Source organism: Lemur catta, chromosome 11, assembly GCF_020740605.2.
Source record: "Lemur catta isolate mLemCat1 chromosome 11, mLemCat1.pri, whole genome shotgun sequence".
Classification (NCBI taxonomy): Eukaryota; Metazoa; Chordata; class Mammalia; order Primates; family Lemuridae; genus Lemur; species Lemur catta.
In genome coordinates this window covers 15,753,669-15,771,703 of record NC_059138.1, presented here as the reverse complement: position 1 = coordinate 15,771,703, position 18,035 = coordinate 15,753,669, and the positions used below count along the sequence as shown (strand labels likewise).

At 48.0% G+C, this 18,035-nt stretch overlaps 1 protein-coding gene across 2 annotated transcripts; it reads left to right on the top strand.

Annotated features, from left to right (window-relative positions):
- The first annotated feature begins 1,046 nt into the window (after positions 1-1,046).
- On the top strand, positions 1,047-16,829 carry STRA8 (stimulated by retinoic acid 8). 2 transcript variants are annotated; one of them, XM_045564596.1, is made up of 8 exons: positions 1,047-1,238; positions 3,094-3,169; positions 3,638-3,722; positions 6,432-6,473; positions 7,509-7,776; positions 11,814-11,887; positions 14,367-14,478; positions 16,755-16,829. In XM_045564596.1, the coding sequence occupies exons 1-8, from the start codon at positions 1,047-1,049 to the stop codon at positions 16,827-16,829; spliced, it is 924 nt and encodes a 307-aa protein (XP_045420552.1). The 2 variants fall into 2 exon arrangements, with proteins under 2 accessions (XP_045420552.1, XP_045420551.1); XM_045564595.1 differs by having other exon boundaries at positions 6,432-6,698.
- Positions 16,830-18,035: the final 1,206 nt, after the last annotated feature.

Sequence of the window (18,035 nt, the reverse complement as noted above, 5' to 3'; positions counted from 1 at the left end):
TCCCCAGGTGACTGTGACATACATCACAATTGAGAAACCTCTGGCCAAGGTCATGCATTGTCATGCAGCAGTATTGAGCTCAGGGGAGGGTGGACCCATTGGAGACCTCCCATTCTAATTCATCTGAAATCCCAGCACTGAGCACCTATTGGGGCTGAACTCTGTGCCAGGCACTGGGGTTACAGGGGTGATGAAGATGCAGCCCCTTTATTCAAGAGCTGGCAGGGGAGTGGGGAGCAGGCCTCCCCCAAGTGGCAAGGTGAGCACCTGATGGAGGGTTCCACCACTCAGGTAAGAGGCCCTGGCCCCTGGCTCTTTTTAAATGGCTATTGCATTATCAGTCCCCAAATCACCTCACTTTGGAAAGGGCTCCTGGTTTGTAAGCTCAGATGTGACGAAGGATGACATAATGATCATCTTCAGAACCCACTGGAAGCAAGACAAGGCAAACCCCATTCTGCCTCTCGGTTGTCAGAAGACTTCTTGCTTTCATAGGTGGTAAAGTACATTTTCCTCTTTCTTTTTGAGAAGAACTATTCACAGAAAAGTTCACAAATCTAAAGTGTACAACTTGAGGGATTTATTTTGACATGTATACGCCTGTGTAACCACTACCTAGATCAAAGAGGAGTCATTCTTAAAGTAGAAAAGACCTCACAGGGTGGGACACGTACCTGTCCCACTTTGAACAGACTGTGAAGCCAAGATCTCAGGGTATGGCTGTTCTCCTTGGCCACACTTGAAATTAACAAGTGTCTGGTGAATACTTGCAATGTGCTGGAAACTTCCTAATGTAAGTCCCAGTGCCCCTCAACTGTAAATCCAACAAGGGTGACTTGTGATTTTAGGAGTCAAGCTTCAGTAACAGATTTTGTGTCATCAGTGATTTATTTTGTATCTGTTATTGATGATATTCATTGGTTTGGGACCTTTTACTTGAGAGAGGTCCCTCCTTTCTGCCTCCTTCAATTGCCTTCCTTTCCCTTTAACATGTTGTTTTTATTATTTAGGGCAAAAAAAAAATCTATATTACATTGCAGCTTACAATGGCGACCCCTGAAGAAGGCAGTGACCCCAGTGGCAAAGCAATGCCTGGGCCATACAAACAGCCACAGGCACTTGAGCCAAGGGTGGCCCGAAGACGCCTGTCCCAGGCCCGCCACCGAGCCACTCTGGCAGGGCTCTTCAGCAACCTCAGGCAGACCGTTTACTCCCATTCTGATCTCACAGCCTCAAAGGTATGGGGACCTGGGTGTGGGGAGGAGACGTTTCCACACGTGGTGGGACTGTGCTGCAAGGTGGCTACTGGCCTGGAGCTGCCACTCCTGCTGGGTGGCAACAAATACCTTAGACCAGGTAACTTAAAAACAACAGAAATTTTTGGCTTACAGTTCTGGAGGCTGGAAAGTCCAAGATCAAGGTGCCAGCAGATTAGGTGTCTGGTGAGGGCTTGCTCTCTGCTTCATAGATAGGGCTTCTTGCTGCATCCTCACATGATGGAAGGGCAAACAAGTTTCCTTGGGCCTCTTTTATAAGGACGCTAATCCCATTCATGAGAGTTCTGCCCCCATGACTTAATCACACCCCCCCAAAGGTCCCACCTCTTAATATTATCACATTGGGGATTAGGTTTCAACATATGAATTTTGGGGGGGACACAAACATTCAGACCATAGCAGCCAGAGAATCATCTTCTTGCCCTAAGAACAAGCCGAAGATTCTGGAAACCACTTGGCCCTGGGTTCTGAGGCCTTGCTGACTCAACAGCATAATCATGAACCCAGCACTAAGCAAAGAAGAATGTGCAGGAGCACTGGGGGCGCTGTGCTCTGAAAGGATTGTTCAGAGTGTTCTAGCGATCAACTGTGTCCTCATGTAGCTACTGTTTCCTTCACCTTCTCTTTCTTTGGGTTGGCAGATCACTGTGCTTCCAGCTCCCCTCAAGTCTCCTTTTTAGGCACCAGCCAGAATCCTTGGGAATCCAGAATGGCAAAGCTCAGGGTACCACCCCCTAGCTGCTTTGGGGTCCCCTCCCACAATCTGGCCACATCTCCCTGTGGCAGTTCCCTGAACAGGCCTGTCTCTCCCAGCCTCTGTGTCTTTGCTCAAGCAGTTAGCTCTGCCTTTGAGGTTCTGGGCACACTTCAAAGCTCGGCTTGGCTCACTCTGCTCAGCTGTCCTGCTACACAGAATCTTCTGGATCCCTCCAGTTGGAGTATTCCCTCTCCCTTGTACATTTCCACAACCCTTTGCTTTTAGCCCATTAGCACTTACTTAATTCTATCTTGTGTTATGAGGAGTTGTTTCCACACTTTTCTTCCCTGTTAGAATGTTGGCACCCTGAAAGCAGAGACTGTCTTATGTACTCTGTATCCCTGGGGCTTAGCACACAGCTTTGCCCTTGTGCACACCACAGAAATGTGTATAACCCCTGACAGATATAGGTAGTCAGCCTAACCAATGACATTTAGCATTTCTTATTTTCGAATAATCTTGCAATTACCATTTTGACTATAATGTTACATACAAGAAGGAAGAAGGGAAGAAAGAAAGGAAAGAGGGAAGGAAGAAGAAATGAAAGGAAGGAGGAGGAAGGGAGAAATTTAGAGTTCAAATTGGCAGAGCATTTGATAAGTTTTTAGATCATCTGGCGTGTGTGCATTTAGCAAATAAACAATATTGTGAGTAGCACAGTTAATATTAACTAGCCAGTTGCACATTGTTACAGCCGAGCTGAAGCCTACCTCTGTGCCTTTGTGCAAGCCTGGGGTTGCCCCCTCAGTCACCGTTTATTCCACCTTCAGGTAGCTCTGCGGTCATTTGCCTTTGTACAGCACTAGTAGTTTTGCCAAATGAAGCTTAATTGTTTCCAAATATTTTGGCATTTCGGTGAGAATCCATTTTTGGATACAAAGGAAACTTCATGCCTTCTGTGCAGCAGAACAAACTTCCCATCCTTTTTACTGACGAGGTCAAGGGACGTGACTTTGCATCTGAGGCAGCATGGCTTCAGCCCAGGGATGGGGGTCATGGGTCCACAAAAACAGTCTACAGCGAAAGGCTGGCTTTTCAGCATTGTCTCTCTGTCCTCAGTGGCAGATTCTGAATAAGACGAAGAATCACATTCAGGAACTTGAACAAACCCTGGATAATCTGCTGAAGCTGAAAGGTAATAGATCCCTACCTGCCACTTCTCTCTCCCTCCCAGGAGAAGGCTGGTTCAGGATTTTCACTGAAAACAGAGAGACTGGGTTACACCGAGTCAACAAATTTTTATTGAAGGCCTACTGTGTGTCAGACACCGTACATGGGCCAAGATTGAGAGTCTCACATTTGTCCTCAGGAGCTTGCAGCCTGGCAGGACAGGCAAGGGTTACTGATTTCTGATGAGTTCCCCATTGGGGTGCTTCTGAAGGCACCAGATCTCATCTTCAGAGGCCAGAGGAGAACTGGGCCAGCCCAGTGCTCTCCCCTCACACCTAGAAGGACAGGTGGAAACTGGGCTCTGGCCTCCCTAATGCTGACCCTGGGAGGGTTCAGGGCCCCATCCAAGGTCCACCTGGGCCAGAAAGGTGGAGAAGACTCTACAGAGGCCTGACTTTCGCCTTTGTGACCCTTGCCTTCAACTCCCCAATAGAATCCTTCAACCTGGAGGATGGGAATGCAAGCAGCTTAGAGGAGGTGAAGGAAGAATATGCCAGCCTGTACTCTGGAAACGAGAGGTAAGACCCAGCCCCAGGAGGGCTGCCTCATGCCCACAGCCATGGGTGTTGTATGATGGCAGCTCACCCTCCAGCCTGCAGAACCATCTGGGCTGCCACTCACCCATTTAAAAATCTTGTGCTGGAGATAGTTCTTTTCTCTTTTATTCTAATAACATGCATTGGATTTTTTCCTGATTATAAAAACAATCCATGCTTATTATTGATGTAGAAAATACAGAAGAGACCAAAAATAGATATCATCTCACCTCGCAATGAAAATTAATGTTAATTTTGAAAAATATCATCTAGGTTTTTTTAATAACCATCTAGTTCTTTAAAAATTTTTGGACATTAGTTTTGAAAGAAATGAGATCATAGTGTTCACATTGTATTATGGCTTTTCCTATGTAGACTAGGGGTATATTCTTTGCTCTGCTGTCAAAAGATGGCCTCATCCCTGCACTGCGTCTTCATCATGCAGAGCTGCTTCCATGGCAGCCTGGACGTTGCAGGCAATGGTCGGGCCCCTGTTATCTCTGGGGGCCCCTAGGCATGTCCAGTTTGAGCAGCATGGTGTATACCCAGGTTGGCCTCTGATGAGACACACAGAGTACAAGCCATCTTGTTACATCTGAGAAGGGGACTGCAAACTACTTGCTATTCAGAGCCTACCAAAAGCCTGCCTGAGTGAGGCCATGGTGTTTCCTAATGTTTTCAGTAGAGTCTCTCATGACTTTTAACTTCCTCGCTGTGCTTTTCCATATTTTCCAAAAATTTTTAACAATGAATGTGTCTTCTATCCTAAAGGAAACAACCAGGGGAAAATAATAAATTATTAAAAAGTCAGTAAAACTCAAATTGTAGACAATGTGAAAAAATTCACAAAAGTGTCAAGAAGAAAATAACTACCTATATAGTTATACAGATAGCTTTGATCACCATTTTGGTCTCAGAGGGGAGGAGGCAGGTGTGGTGTGTGGAAGTGTTGAATGTGCAGCGCGGTGCGTTTGTAGCCTTGTTTTTAAAGTCAGACTGGGCCCTACCTCACAATCAGCCTGGGAGATGGTCTCAGTGAGGTAGGAGTCTACATTTGCTTTTCCCAAATGGTTAGCCAGTGATCTCAATCCCATTTATTACATAAGCCGTCTTTTCTATACTGCTATATGAACTTTATTAACATACTAAAATCTTATCAATACTTGTATCACTTGCCCATGGAAAAATGGCTAAATTTCTTTTAAAATCATAATAATTAGGGAGGATCTTTGACTACAACAATTAAAACTGTGGCACTAGCATAAGAATAGATTAACTATATTTGATAAATATTATATATTAATTCATTAATTAAATATGAATGAACTTTAAGTGCCTTTATTCAAGATCATTTGTATTTCCCTTACTGGGAACCGTCTGTACCTATTCTTTGCTCATTTTCCTGTTAGGCTGGTGACCTTTTTCTTATTTAATTGTTCAAGCTTTTTATTCATACTGAGAAATTAGCTCTCTGTTACATGACTTGCAAAAAATTTTCCTTTGGTTACTTATAATTTTGTTTTTGCTTTTTTGCATTTTTTGCTTTTGCCATGCAAAATTGAAGTCTAATGTATCAATCTACTATGGCACCTGAGTTCTGGGGAAATACTTAGACTTTTTCTCTGCTCTGAGAGTTTTTTTTAAAAAAAGAATCTTCCTGTGTTTTTTTCTGGTGAGCTTGCTTTTTTAATTCAATGTGATACCTTGAGGATTATTCCTATAGGTATAATCAACTGTTAAATACAATGTTAGCAACAATATATAATCCAATTATATATATATGTAATATGTGTGTGTATATATACTATACCCAGGATTCCTAACTTTCCAATTGTGTCATGTTCTTTCATTCTCTTAAAAGTGTCTTTTGAAGAGCAGAATTTTTTTAATTTTAATGAGTCCAATTTATCCTTTTTTTAATAGATTGAGCTTTTGGTGCAAACCTAAGTATTTCATGGTTTTTGGTGCTATTGTAATGACACTTTTTAAAATTTTCATTTTCAATTGTTCATTGCTAATATATAGAAATGCTATTGATTTTTATATATTGACCTTGTATCTTCAACCTTGCTAAGTTCCCTTTCTTAATTTGTGGATTCTTTGAGATTTTCTGTATAGATAATTACATGGTCTGCAAATGAAGACAAATTTACTTCTTCCATTCCAATCTGTATACCTTTTATTTCTTTTGCTGACTTTATTGGACTGACTAAAAGCTCCAGTATGATTTTGAATAAAAGTGGTAAGGGTGCACATCCTTGTCTTATTCCTGATCTTAGAGGGAAACAGTCTTTTACAATCAAGTATGATGTTATAACAGCTATAGGAGTTTTTGCAGATATCCTTTAGCAGGTCAAGAAAGTTTCCATTCTTAATTTGCTGCAAGTTTTTATCATGAATGGGTGTTGATTTTGTCAGTTGTTTTTTCTGCATCTATTGAGATCATATGGGTTTTCTTCTTTAGTCCGTTGATATGGTGAATCACACTGATTGATTTTCAAATGTTGAACCAGCCCTTGCATTTCTAGGATAAAACCTACTTAGTCACAATGTGTTAACTTTTTTTGATATGTATATATATATATATATGTATATGTATAGTTGGATTATATATAATTGCTAAAATTGCATTGAGTTTGTGTCCACGTTCATGAGAGATATTAGATATTGTTTCTGTTTTCTCCCCCTTAGTCTGTTCTCAAATTGGTTTCCTCAGAATGGCTCCTCCCCCTGGTGCCCAACTGAGGCTGTGGGGAAGGATGCCCAGGAGGAGGAAGAGGAGGAGGAGGAGGAAGAGGAAGACCAGGAAGAGGAGGAGGAGGTGGAGATGGAGATGGAGGAGGAGGAGGAGGAGGAGGAAGAGGAAGAAGAGGAGGAAGAAGAGGAGGAAGAGGAGAAAAAAGGAGAACTCTTACACTCTCCAGGCACTTTGTCACCAGACCTCATGGAATTTGAACGGTGTGAACAGCTGGGTGGGGAGCTCCCTTCTGCGGGGAAGGGGACAGAGATTCCTCTAGGCATGACTCAGACCAGGCCCTGAATGGACACTCCAGAATTTTCCGATAGGAGGGGCTTGGGGATGAGATTGGTAGAGATGCTAGAGAAATAATCTCGAAGCTACATTTGTACAGCTCATACACTGTTTTTACTTAAACTGGATGTTTATTTGGGGTGCCTGGGCGAGTTAGGGTGATTATGAGAGCTAAATCTCTCCCCCTGACCTCCCCCAACACCCCACACCACTCTGCACACGTCCGCGCCGGTCTCATGGCAAGACGGACGGTGCGCGGCCGGCACTGCCTGCTCCGCAGCCTCACGCCCCCTCGGCCGCCACGGTGGCCCCCAGAGGTGTTGGCCCACTGGGAGGAAGCTCACTCCACAGCTGAAGGCACAACTGGCAGGCCCCAAATTTAATTTTTAATTAGATCGAAAGCAGGAGTCCTAGCATGCCTGCACATTCATGGGCTCAGAATTTTAAGGAATTTTCCCACGGGATGAGCCATGAGCCGGCCACACCTCTCCTCTTAAGGGCAGAGAGCTTCACGTTCCCGGGCACTGGCAGGACTTGGGGAGGGGCCTCAAAGGCCCAGATCGGTGTCCTTCATGGCTCCCAGGACGGCTCTGCTCTCTCAGGGTCGGGGGCGTGCAGATCGGCAAGGCTAAGCCCCTGGGAAAGCAAGGCGCCCAGTGGACTTCAGAGGAGCCGGCTTCGGGAGGGGCCCCAGCCACGAGCTGCAGGCCCGAGCCACGGCGCCACTTCTGTTCCAGGTATCTGAGCTTTTACAAGCAGACAATGGACCTGCTCACTGGCAACGGCATAGTCTCCTCGCAGGAGGTGACGCTGCCCATCGTCTCCGCGGCCATCTCCCACCTGTGGCAGAACCTGTCTGAGGAGAGGAAGACCAGCCTCCTGCAGGCCTGGGCGCAGAAGCAGGCCCGGCCCGCTCGGGAGCCAGCCTGTCCCGAGGGCAGCGTGAAGGACAGCGGGGTCGACAGCCAAGGCGCCAGCTACTCGCTGGGGTCCACGCCCGAGGAGGTGAGCAGGCCCGCGGGGGGGCCCGGAGGCCGCGGGCAGCACTGTCCCGCCGGCCTGGGGACCAGGGCTCATCTTTTTCCCCTGTTAGTTTCCTGGCCTTGTCGTGGGTATTAGAGAGGAGAAGGCTTAGAAGGCTGGCTCAGTCGCATTCTTTCGGCGGCCAGTGACTCGGTTGTCAAACCCTGAAGCCATGTAGCGCTCACAGCGGGGAGGTCCAGGGCACGGCCCAGCAGTCCGCACAGACCCTCTGCGGCTCCTCCCTTCCCTCTGCCCATCCTTCCCCGCCTCCCCTCTCTCTAGTCCCCACCCTGTGGCCGTGGAAGGGCAGCTGGAGCAACAGACTCATCACTCTTCCGCCTTGGCATAGCACAAAGAACGATTTCCCATGAAAGCTCTTCCTTCAGGGCCAAGGAAGAACTTTTCCAGAAACTTCCACCGTCTCCCTCCTTCCCTCTCACTGGCCAGAACTGGTCAGATTGGCAGCTTATGAACCAATGACCGGCAGGCGAGAGAGGCTCACATATGGACCAATCAGGCCCAGTCCCTGCAAGGCGGTCAGTTCCCACCCCCAAGAGCACTGCGACCACTCAGTGAAGAGGAGGCGACGACAATGTCTGTAATGCATTGCTCCACAAGCAGTTTGAGGACACTGGTTAGGACGGCCGTGGTCTGCAAGGCAGAACATCGGGTGAGATAAAAGTGTCGCCCCGCAGTGAGATAAAAGTGGGGCCTGCTGCTGCTCATGCGGAATTAGGGGAGCCTCAAACGATTGCTGCTGCTACTCAGGTCCAGGCTGCCCTCGCTCCTCTAGCGCCAGGGCAGGCAATTCTTTGCTGTCTACACCTCTTGTGCTTTCTAGGACATTTAGCAGCCATGGCCTCCACCCCGTAAATGCCACCTCCTTGCCCTGACTTTGCAAATGCCCCTCGGTGGGTGGTCCCTTTGAGGAGACGGCCATGCTAGTCTCCCGGTGTCTCTCTGTGGAGTCTCAGAGCCAGAGAGCTTCCCACTGCCTCTGCCCCTGGGGAGAAGTACACCCTGGAATGCCCCCACCCTTCTGGAAGGTTCCACAGCTATCAGGCCCAAGCTTGGAGAACAGCAGAGATGTCACCCAGTCCTGTCCTTCCAGTTTATAGGTCTAGCAGGCAGTGTGACTTGCATAGGACACCCAGTTTCTGCTTCAGGGATTGTGTCTCTTTCATCATGTATTTTTCTCAAATCACTCTGCCTTTTAGTCACCTGTTGATGGTCAGCCCTCCATTATCTCCCCTGATGCTTCTCAACTGAATCACCTATGGAGTTCAGTAAAAAGGCAGGTGCCTGGCTCCTACCCCAGACCCACGGAATCAGAGTCCCTGAGGGTGGGGCCTCGGGATCTGCGTTTTTAATAAGGACCCCAGGTGGTTGATGCACGTGGGAGTAATTGGAGGGAAGTCTCAGTGCAGATGTGCACCGGTCCATCAGCTACTGCCTCAGCCCCTCCCCCACGCAGTCATCAGTCCACCAGACTGTGGTTTCTGATCTGTTTTTCTCTGCTGTTGGGTCCACCATGAGAAGATACGAGTTCTCCTCCATAATGGTTCAGGCACAGCCAGACGACCGGTAGCCAAAGACCTCATAGAGAAGGCACGTGTGAAAGGGTGGCCAGGCCAGGTGTCCTTATAGCCCCAGAGTGCCTAGCCCTGGAGTCTCACACAGAGAAGACAAAAGGAAAATAGTCATGTGCTGCATAGCAATGTTTTAGTGATGTGTCACACATACAATGGTGGTCCCATGAGATTATAATGGGCCTACATAGAAACCTGACACATGGCACTTGACATTGGCATTGGAGATCAAATAGAGGAAATGATTACTATTCAGTAATGGAACTGGGACATTTCATTTCCATATAAAAAATACAAATAAAAATATGTATACCGTCTAGATTTGTGTTAGTACACTTCAGGACATTCACACAATGACAAAATCGTGTAAGGACACATTTCTCAGAATGTATCCTCATCATTAAACAGAACATGACTGTATATACCAAATGCCTGAGCAATTCCGTCAAATTTTGACTATGTGAGCATCTGCCAGCGTGAACGCTTTCTCAAAGAAGAGCAGATCCAAAGAGAAAACAGGCAGAAACTAATGTCCCCAAATCATGGAAACAGCTTGTCTGGACTTTTTTCAGGGAGGGCTGTGGGCTGATGTTCTGGTGTTAAGGGAAGCTGGCAGCAGATTCCCTCAGCTGTGCCCAGGAGCAGGGCTCCGCCTGCACCGCCGTGCCCACGTTTGGGCCAAGCCAGGGCTGGGTGATAAGGTAAGTGGAACAGAGAATGCTCATGCCTCAGGCAGGGACAAAGCCACAGTTACTCCTGCTGTGGCTTCTAAATCAGCTTCAGTGAACCCGCTGTAGCTCCTGGTCCACCTGGAGAGGTTCTACTGTGGAACAATTGTGTCAGAGGCCAGCACCTGGACTCAGGATCAGGTGTGCCTGGAAGGCACCTGACAGTTCTGTTTCAGTTCTAAGAGACAAGGCCCAGTAGATGTTGTGGCCACTCCAGAAGGGCCACAGAGCCTGGCCTACGGTTCCCCTCCCAGGCTGGCTTGTGGGAGGGGTTTGCATGTGTGAAGACAATGTGTGGTTTACAACTTTGGTGGGCTGATTGGTTGAGGACAGGAATTAGGTCCTGGGTCCCTGTCTGGCCTGCTGGGGAGGAATGTGGAGCTGATGGGCTTCTGGGCTGCTGGACATGCGAGCACAGGCCTTTGCTTGGCCCCTTTCCTGATTATCTTTGAAGTGACCAAAGAGGTATCAAGTAGGACACCAGACAATGTCCAGAAAACTAGGAGGAGGACCAGAGTCCCAAGGGATTCAGTTCTGGGGAAACAAATTGAAAGAAGACAAAAAGGGCAGACAGCAGCCCTCTGGGGAAGAGCAGTGTGTCCCAGAGGGAGGCGAGGTGAGACCCTGGCAGTACCTGCCAGTACCCGCCAACTCAGGGCTAGAGAACTCCCTCACCTCTCCTCGCAACAACCGCCGATATAAATGGGCTATCAGATAAAGTAAAGCATACCCAGTTGAATTTTTAATACAAAAATGTCCCAGGCAATGTTTGGAACATTCTTATGTTTAAAAATTATTCATTCTTTATCTGAAATTCAAAGTTAACTTGTATTTGCTAAACCTGGCACTCATAAGTGTAAATCATGTTTCTGTAGCATATTTAATATTCTTTAACAAATTAGGGAAAAGCAGAATGAAAAACTGTCTAAATAGCAAGATTCCAAATTTGGAAATATATGATCAAATATATCTGGGGAAGTGACTGGAGGGGGAAATAGATCAATGTGTCAACAGTGGCTATCTCATTGTTTCTCAGTGATTCTTACTTGCTTTATCTGTTTCTATTCCCCAGAATTTCTACAATGAATGTGTATTTCTTTTCTAAAGCAGATAATGTTTGATATTAGCTAACATATTTAGTCATTATTATGTGCCAGGTGGTTCACATATATTGTCTTACTTAATTCTTGCTGCAGTCCTGTGAGTAGGCACTGCTGTGATTTCTGTTTTATAGAAGAGGATTCGAGAGATGAAGTCACTTGTTCCATGTCACATAGCTAGTGACTGGCAGGGAATCACCCCTCCTGAAGCCTAACCCAGAGCCTTCCTGAACCTCTGGACTCAGCTGCCCTGGCTGCTAGAATGTCAATCCTGAGCTCAGATAGTCTCTCCATGCTGGGAGGTTTAGATGGGCCTTTCCCAGCTGTAAACTGAGGCTCTGGCCTGTCGCATCTTGTCTGAGCTTTACCAAGAGGAGACACAGTCCCCAGAGCTTCCTGTCCCTCTCAGCCGCCTCTGGGGTTGGCAGTTTGTCCTGGGAAATCTAGACACTGGGAAGATCACCGAGCAGAGACCCTGGGCTGGGGTCTCGGCTCAGGCATGCTTGCCCTCTGCCTTTCCAGTCCTCTCTCCCCAGCAGCCGAGAGCAAATGTCAAACTGTTAAGTTATTTCTGACACGTGTAGTTCTGTGCTTTCTTTCAGATCCTTTTTGAAGATGCCTTCGATGTGGCAAGTTTCCTGGACAAAAGTGAGGCTCCAAGTATATCCAGCTCCAGGTGAGGAAGAGGGTGTGAGAAGTGTGTGCAAGTGTGTGAGTGTGTGTGTGTGTGTGTGTGTGTGAGTGCGTGTGCGCCCCTGCTGGGGTGTCTAGGAGCCTCTCCTCCACAGCTCCCAGATGGGTGCACAATTCAGTGGATGTTCTTGGGGATCCACTTTTCTCTGTGCTTGGAAGTGGGCTGGTTCTAGGATTGTCCTGGGCATGTCATCATCTGGGGCATCCTTAGAGTAGAAAATTCTTCTGTCCTAACTGGAGGCCATTATCTTAAGGGAAATAACTCAGAGACAGAGTACCACATGTTCTCACTTACAGGTGGGAGCTAAACAATGAGTGCACATGACAGAGAGAGTGGAATAATAGACTCAGGAGACCCGGAAGGGCGGCAGAGTGGGAGGGTGGGAAGGTGGGTAGGGGTGTGGGATGAGAAATGACCTAATGGGCACTACATACGCTAATCAGGTGGGAGTTACACAAAAAGTCCAGACTTCACCATTACCCAATATATCCGTGAAATAAAACTGTACTTATACTCCCTAAATCTATAAAAAATTTAAATTAGAAAAGATAATAATTCTTCCATCCTGGCGCAGGGCTGGGACACACCAGGTTATCAGCTCCAGTGTGTGGAAAGGCTTCTGGCTGCTTTCTCAGTGTGTCTTAGTCCTGCTCATCCCTGCTAGGCCTGCTGTCTCCCTGCTCTAAGTCCACTCTGATACTACATATCATAGACTGGGTGGCTTATAGACAACAGAAATTTCTCTCTCATGGTTCTGAAGGCTGAGAAGGGCAAGATTAAGGTGCCAGCAGATTCAGAGTCTCTCAGGGGCCTGCTTCCTCTCAGATGGCATATTCTGGATATAACCTCGCATGGTGGAAGAGACAAGGAATCTCTCTGGAGTCTCTTTTATAAGGACACTAATCCCATGCATGGGGGTCCCACCCTCATGACCTGGTCACCTCCCAAAGGCCTCACTTCCTAATACCATCACCTTGGGGGTTTCAGCAGAAGAGTTTTTGGGGAACACAAACATTCAGCCTGTAGCACCCAGAGTTGGGCAGCCTGTGGGTGGGTCACAGCCATCGATCTCGGAGAAGGGGGCAGGAGCTCTGAGGCATGGAGAACCAGACCAACATGGAAACTGGCCTGTGCGTGGGGCCTGGAGGAGTCTCTGAGCTGTGCAGAGGGGGAAGCTGCTGTTCACAGTGCTGCTGGCAGTGGATGTGGCGGGAGGGAAGAAGGGGATGGCTGGTCCCATGAAGTAGGAAGACACAGAATAGGATCTGGGAAAATTTTAAAACAAAAAGCAGTTTGACTGACTCTGTTCCTAAGGGGCATTTTCTGAAAGGGAACTAGTTTAGGACTGAAATTCCCTTGCTGCTTTGCTTGAAAAGCTGTGGTCTTATGCCTAAAGGGACAGGTCCTTCTGATACCTATGCTCGTGTCACAACTAAAAAGAGCCTGGACATTTAGTTTTTCTGCCTTGGAAATGAGGGTGACATTCGTCCTCGTGAGCCCAGTGAATATCTCCATTGTCCTCTGGATGGTAGCCTGGGCTCCCGGTTGCTGAGAGGCCTTGGGGCCACAGCTGCCTGGCCCTTGGCAGAACTTCAGGCAAACCAGACATCAGCATTTGTTCCTCCCTTCCTCCTGCTCCACCTGGCCTCGACAGACCGGGGGAAAGATGGTATTGCTTTGTCCTCTCCAAAACTGAGTGCAGGGTTTCATTTTGCTGAAACTGGCCGGAAGCAGACATTCCTATTTCTGTTCTAGGCTTGGGCTGCAAAGACAACTTTGTCGAGAAGCTGCCAAAGTGTACTTGCCAAGCAGTATTTAGAACTCCTTACCCTGCTCATAGAACAAAAGACAACCTATTAAAAATGTTTTTCTCTCCTTTCCCTAGAAAAGGCAGGGGTTGCTGCCAGAGGGTTCCTAAGCTGACTGTGGGACCTCCTCCCAGGAGGAAGTGAGGTCAAAACGCTGGCTGTCCTGCACAGCCCACAGCCGCTGTGCCCGAACGCCCCAGTCACACGGGCATTTCCCCTTGTCCCAGGAAGAAAACAGGCCTCCTTTCTGCACCAGGCCTGAGCAGGGGCATCTTAGGGGATTGAACTCAAAAGTGCAATGTCTGTCCTGAGTGGCCTGAGCAGCCGCAGGTGGAACCAGAACCGTAGGGCATCGCTGTAGGAGGTTGACTCCGAGGGCTAGAGGAAATCTTGCTCTCTTTTTCCAGAGGCCACAGCTCAGAATACTAAATTAGGGAACAAGAGCCAGTCTCACCATAGTCTCGATTTTTCCAGAGGGATCCAGACATGATGTTTGAGCAGAGGCAATGCAAATCTTTCAAGAACAGGTCTGGGCTGTTCGAGAATTTTAAAGTGCTTGCTTCACACTGTATCCAGATATGAGGCGAGGGGAAGCTGAGGTGAAAGACTAAGATCCTGAATACTTGCTATTTCTTCCTTCTTTCTGTTGTCAGTTCAATGTTTGCCAGCTGCAACGCAGAAAATCCAGAGGAAAACTTTCAGCTCTATATGCAGATCATCGATTTTTTTAAAGGACTTTGTTGTGCTAACACTCAGTTAAAACAGGTAGGACAGAGCAGAGTGCGGTGAGACCTCTGCCCACCTCCCTGAGGATGGCAAAAGGGGCTCTTGAGGGGGCCCTCGAGGGACCTCCCCCCAATCACACCGTGAGGGGCCACTGGGCAGAGACATCCTTTCATTCCCTCTGGTCTACTTCGTGAATGGTCAACTGCAGCCTGATGCATCCTGTAGAATAGAAGACATCTAGGGAAACTGAGGACAGAGACAGAGGGATGTCCTCCAGGGCAGACCTGGGCTGGGAGCCCTTTGAAGCTGGGACCTGACCCCAGGGGCCTGGCTCTCAGCAGGCGTTTGTAAACGTTGTGTGAACCGATGATGACATCTGTCCAAAAGGCTGGGCTGTTCCATCATCTTCTGAGACCCCCAGGGTAATGTTTACCATCAGCTTCTGAAGGATATTAATTTCTGCTTCCAGAAAGCTGACTGTGCCACTTATGGTGACGTGAATAGTGGGGGTCTTGGTCAGGGGGTCCATTCCTGGAAGCTTTCATGGGGTGGGATGGGGGGCTTATGCCTGAGCCACCAAGGAGACAGGCCCTTTCAGATTTATAGCCATGGATTTTCTCTACTGATATAGCAAAATACACAACTGTTTATTTTAAAAGGCAAGCTATAACAATAGCAAATGTTTGTCTAAAAATAATTAGGACACCTGTTCAGTAGGCTGAGGTATAACTTGACCCTTTTCTCACTAATTCTTCATTTCCCCCTGCTGGGACCACTTTGTATCCCCCCATTGGAGTGAAGAGCCCTTCCCTGCAGCTTGTCCCCCACTCCCACCAATCTCTGGGCGACCGTTCCTTGGAGCAGCTGTGCCCACTTTCTACTGGACATGGTGAAATTAGTCTACTTTGCCGAGACTTTGAGAAGATTAAAAGGACAGTCTGCTTTCCCTCCTTCCTTTCTCCACGCATGGCAGAAAAGAGAGAACAAGCAGAGATTAGAGTGTCCATATAGAGCAAAGCCCCCAAGAACCGCCTTGGTGCCAGTTAGAAATCCAGGTTCCTGGTGCCTCAAGACTCCCACTGAGTGTCGTGAGAGTGGGGCCCAGGAATCTGTATGTTGAGCAAGCTGTCCAAGCGGCCCTGGGGCAGGAGGCCTTGCGCTTTGATAGATTCTGTTGTAAAGAGGGAAATTTCATTCCCCACCCTCCAGACTTTACCACTGTACAGGGAATTTCATTCTTGTCTCTACCTTTGCCATTGTCTTCTCCCTGAACAAGGGGCCCATGTGACTGTCCTGGACTCCACCTGACCTGACACTCTGACTCCCTTTCCCCGCCCCATCGGGAAAGCATGGAGAAGCATGAAAGGCCTGGCTGGCAGAGGTCATCCCTCCACCTTGGGACCAGGTCCCACATTCATTAGATGGTTGACTGGGGTTAGGGCTGCTGCCTGGGGCCCACTGCGATCAACCCTGATCTGCAGGGATAACGGATTTCAGGGGTCATTTTCTGCTGGGGTGGGGACAGACAGAAAGAGCAAAAACCCAGGAACGTACTTTTAGGGGGAGAGGTAATGGAGACCCCTAAGAGGTTGGCTGGGGTCATTTTAAATGGAATGAGAAATCCTTGCTAAGCAAACATAGTGCTACTTCTTAAAAAATTATCTCCTATTAGGTACCCCATGTATATGGCATAAAATTCAAAACTTTTCAAAAGATACACAATGGAAACAGTCTCTCTCCTGCCAGTGTCCCCGGCTTACTACCTGGTACCCTCCGGCAGAGGCAACTGCCATGATCAGTCTCTTGTACACTCATCCAAGGATATTCTACAGATATTTACATATTTTTTCAAATACACATAGTAGCCTACTAGACACATTGCTTTTCACTTTGCACTTTTTATAAAATATATCCCACAGATAGAGAGTTATCTCCTTTTATTAAAAAAACAGCCGCATGGTGTTCCATTAGTGGGTGCACCATGGTGTCGTTCACCATCTTCTACTGGGCACTTGGATAAAGCTTTAAGATTTCTCCTGTCTTTCTTATGGGATCCTGGAAATTCCCAGGATAGGAAAGAAGGTAGTTCTACTATATCATTTCTAGAGGTCACAGTGTTGAGTTGAGTGAAATGGAAATGGGACCTTCCCCTGCGTCCTTACTTCCTGGCCAAAGCTGGAGGTGAAAGTGCAGCTGAAGACATGTGGGGTAGAGAATGGGGGAGGTGGGCATGCCCCAGAGTCAGGGGCCTTCCTATCTGCCTGGGGCCTAAAGCCCTTGGGTAAAAGGAAACCTCTTCCCGCTGTGTTTTGCAGGACGCAGCCCTTCCCAGTGACGATGAGATGCTCATGCTGAGGTGCACGGAGACCTTTGACGATGAAGATTTATAATGCAGAAAGGCTGAGAGGAGAAGAGATGAATGAGAGTGTGCAGTTCCCAAGTTTGAATGTTAGTAGCTTAGGTTGTTCTTGACACAGCCTCTGGGACTATTTGGAATGGGCTGTCCCAAAAGCATTGTGATGGTTTTAGTTTCTGGTTATTATAAAGCATAAGAGAAATGTGGCCCTGTGTCAGTCTTTTGGGGTGTTTGGTATAAGGGACTGGCCTGCTCCAGGGCATGCATCCACTGTGCTCCTACTATGGGTGCACCAGGTGAGCTGAGGCCCAGGTCACAGGCCTTGCAGGAGGACAAGCAGGATCTGTCCCTGGAGGTGGCATAACACCAGGTACTTTCAGCATGTCCAGGGCACAGGGCATTGCCCTGGTGGGTTCTACAGAGTTCTAGCGCTGCCTGCTCTAGGAGCCCAAGGGAGTGCTGACCTCCACCCTCTGCTACAGGACAGCTGGGTGGAACCAGATACATCTGCTGTTCCTGGTAGTAGAGACACCTGGCCGGGAGCTACAGTGAGATCCCAAGGTTCCAAGCACTTTCTGGTGAGGCTTTGGGGCAAAGGGTGCACAAGCATCCCTGGGCTAGCATGCCGGCGAGTGTGGGGCTGAGTCCTCTGTATCAATTTGGCTTGGCCACGGCACCCAGAAATATAGTCAAACATTATTCTAGATGTTCCTTTGAAGGTATTTTTAGATGAGATTAACATTTAAATCAGTAGACCTTAAGTACAGCAGACGACGCTCCATAATGTTTCCAATCAGGTGAAAGCCTTAAGAGAAAAAGTCTGACCTCCCTGGAAGAAGAGGGATTCTACCAGCAGACGGCCTCTGACTCAAACTGCAGCTCTTGCCAGCCTGCCGGCCCACCCTGCAGATTTCAGACTGGCACTTCCACAATCACAGGGGCCCATTCCTTAAATATCTCCCTCTCTTTCTGTATCTACACACACACACACACCCTGTTGGCTCTGTTTCTCTGGAGAACCCCGAATACACTGGTGTGCAGAGGGCACTGTACAGTGTACAAGTCATAATAACAGCCTCTCCCCTCCCCTGAAGGCCTCCCAACTGCTAGGCCTGTTTTATCTCCTCGTGAGAACCTGACGTGCAGGTTACGTTTTAGGATCCAAACCCGGTCCCGTCTGATCCAAAGCCCCAGCTCTTACCGTGCTGTCCTGTGATGCACCAGCCGACCCTCGAGGACT

Excerpts from the sequence above, each read along its gene's own strand:
- STRA8 (XM_045564595.1), top strand. The coding sequence starts at position 1,047 with ATGGCGACCCCTGAAGAAGGCAGTGACCCCAGTGGCAAAGCAATGCCT. Across the intron at positions 3,170-3,637 it reads TAATCTGCTGAAGCTGAAAG|AATCCTTCAACCTGGAGGAT; the intron begins GTAATAGATCCC and ends ACTCCCCAATAG. Across the intron at positions 3,723-6,431 it reads CTGTACTCTGGAAACGAGAG|TCTGTTCTCAAATTGGTTTC; the intron begins GTAAGACCCAGC and ends TCTCCCCCTTAG.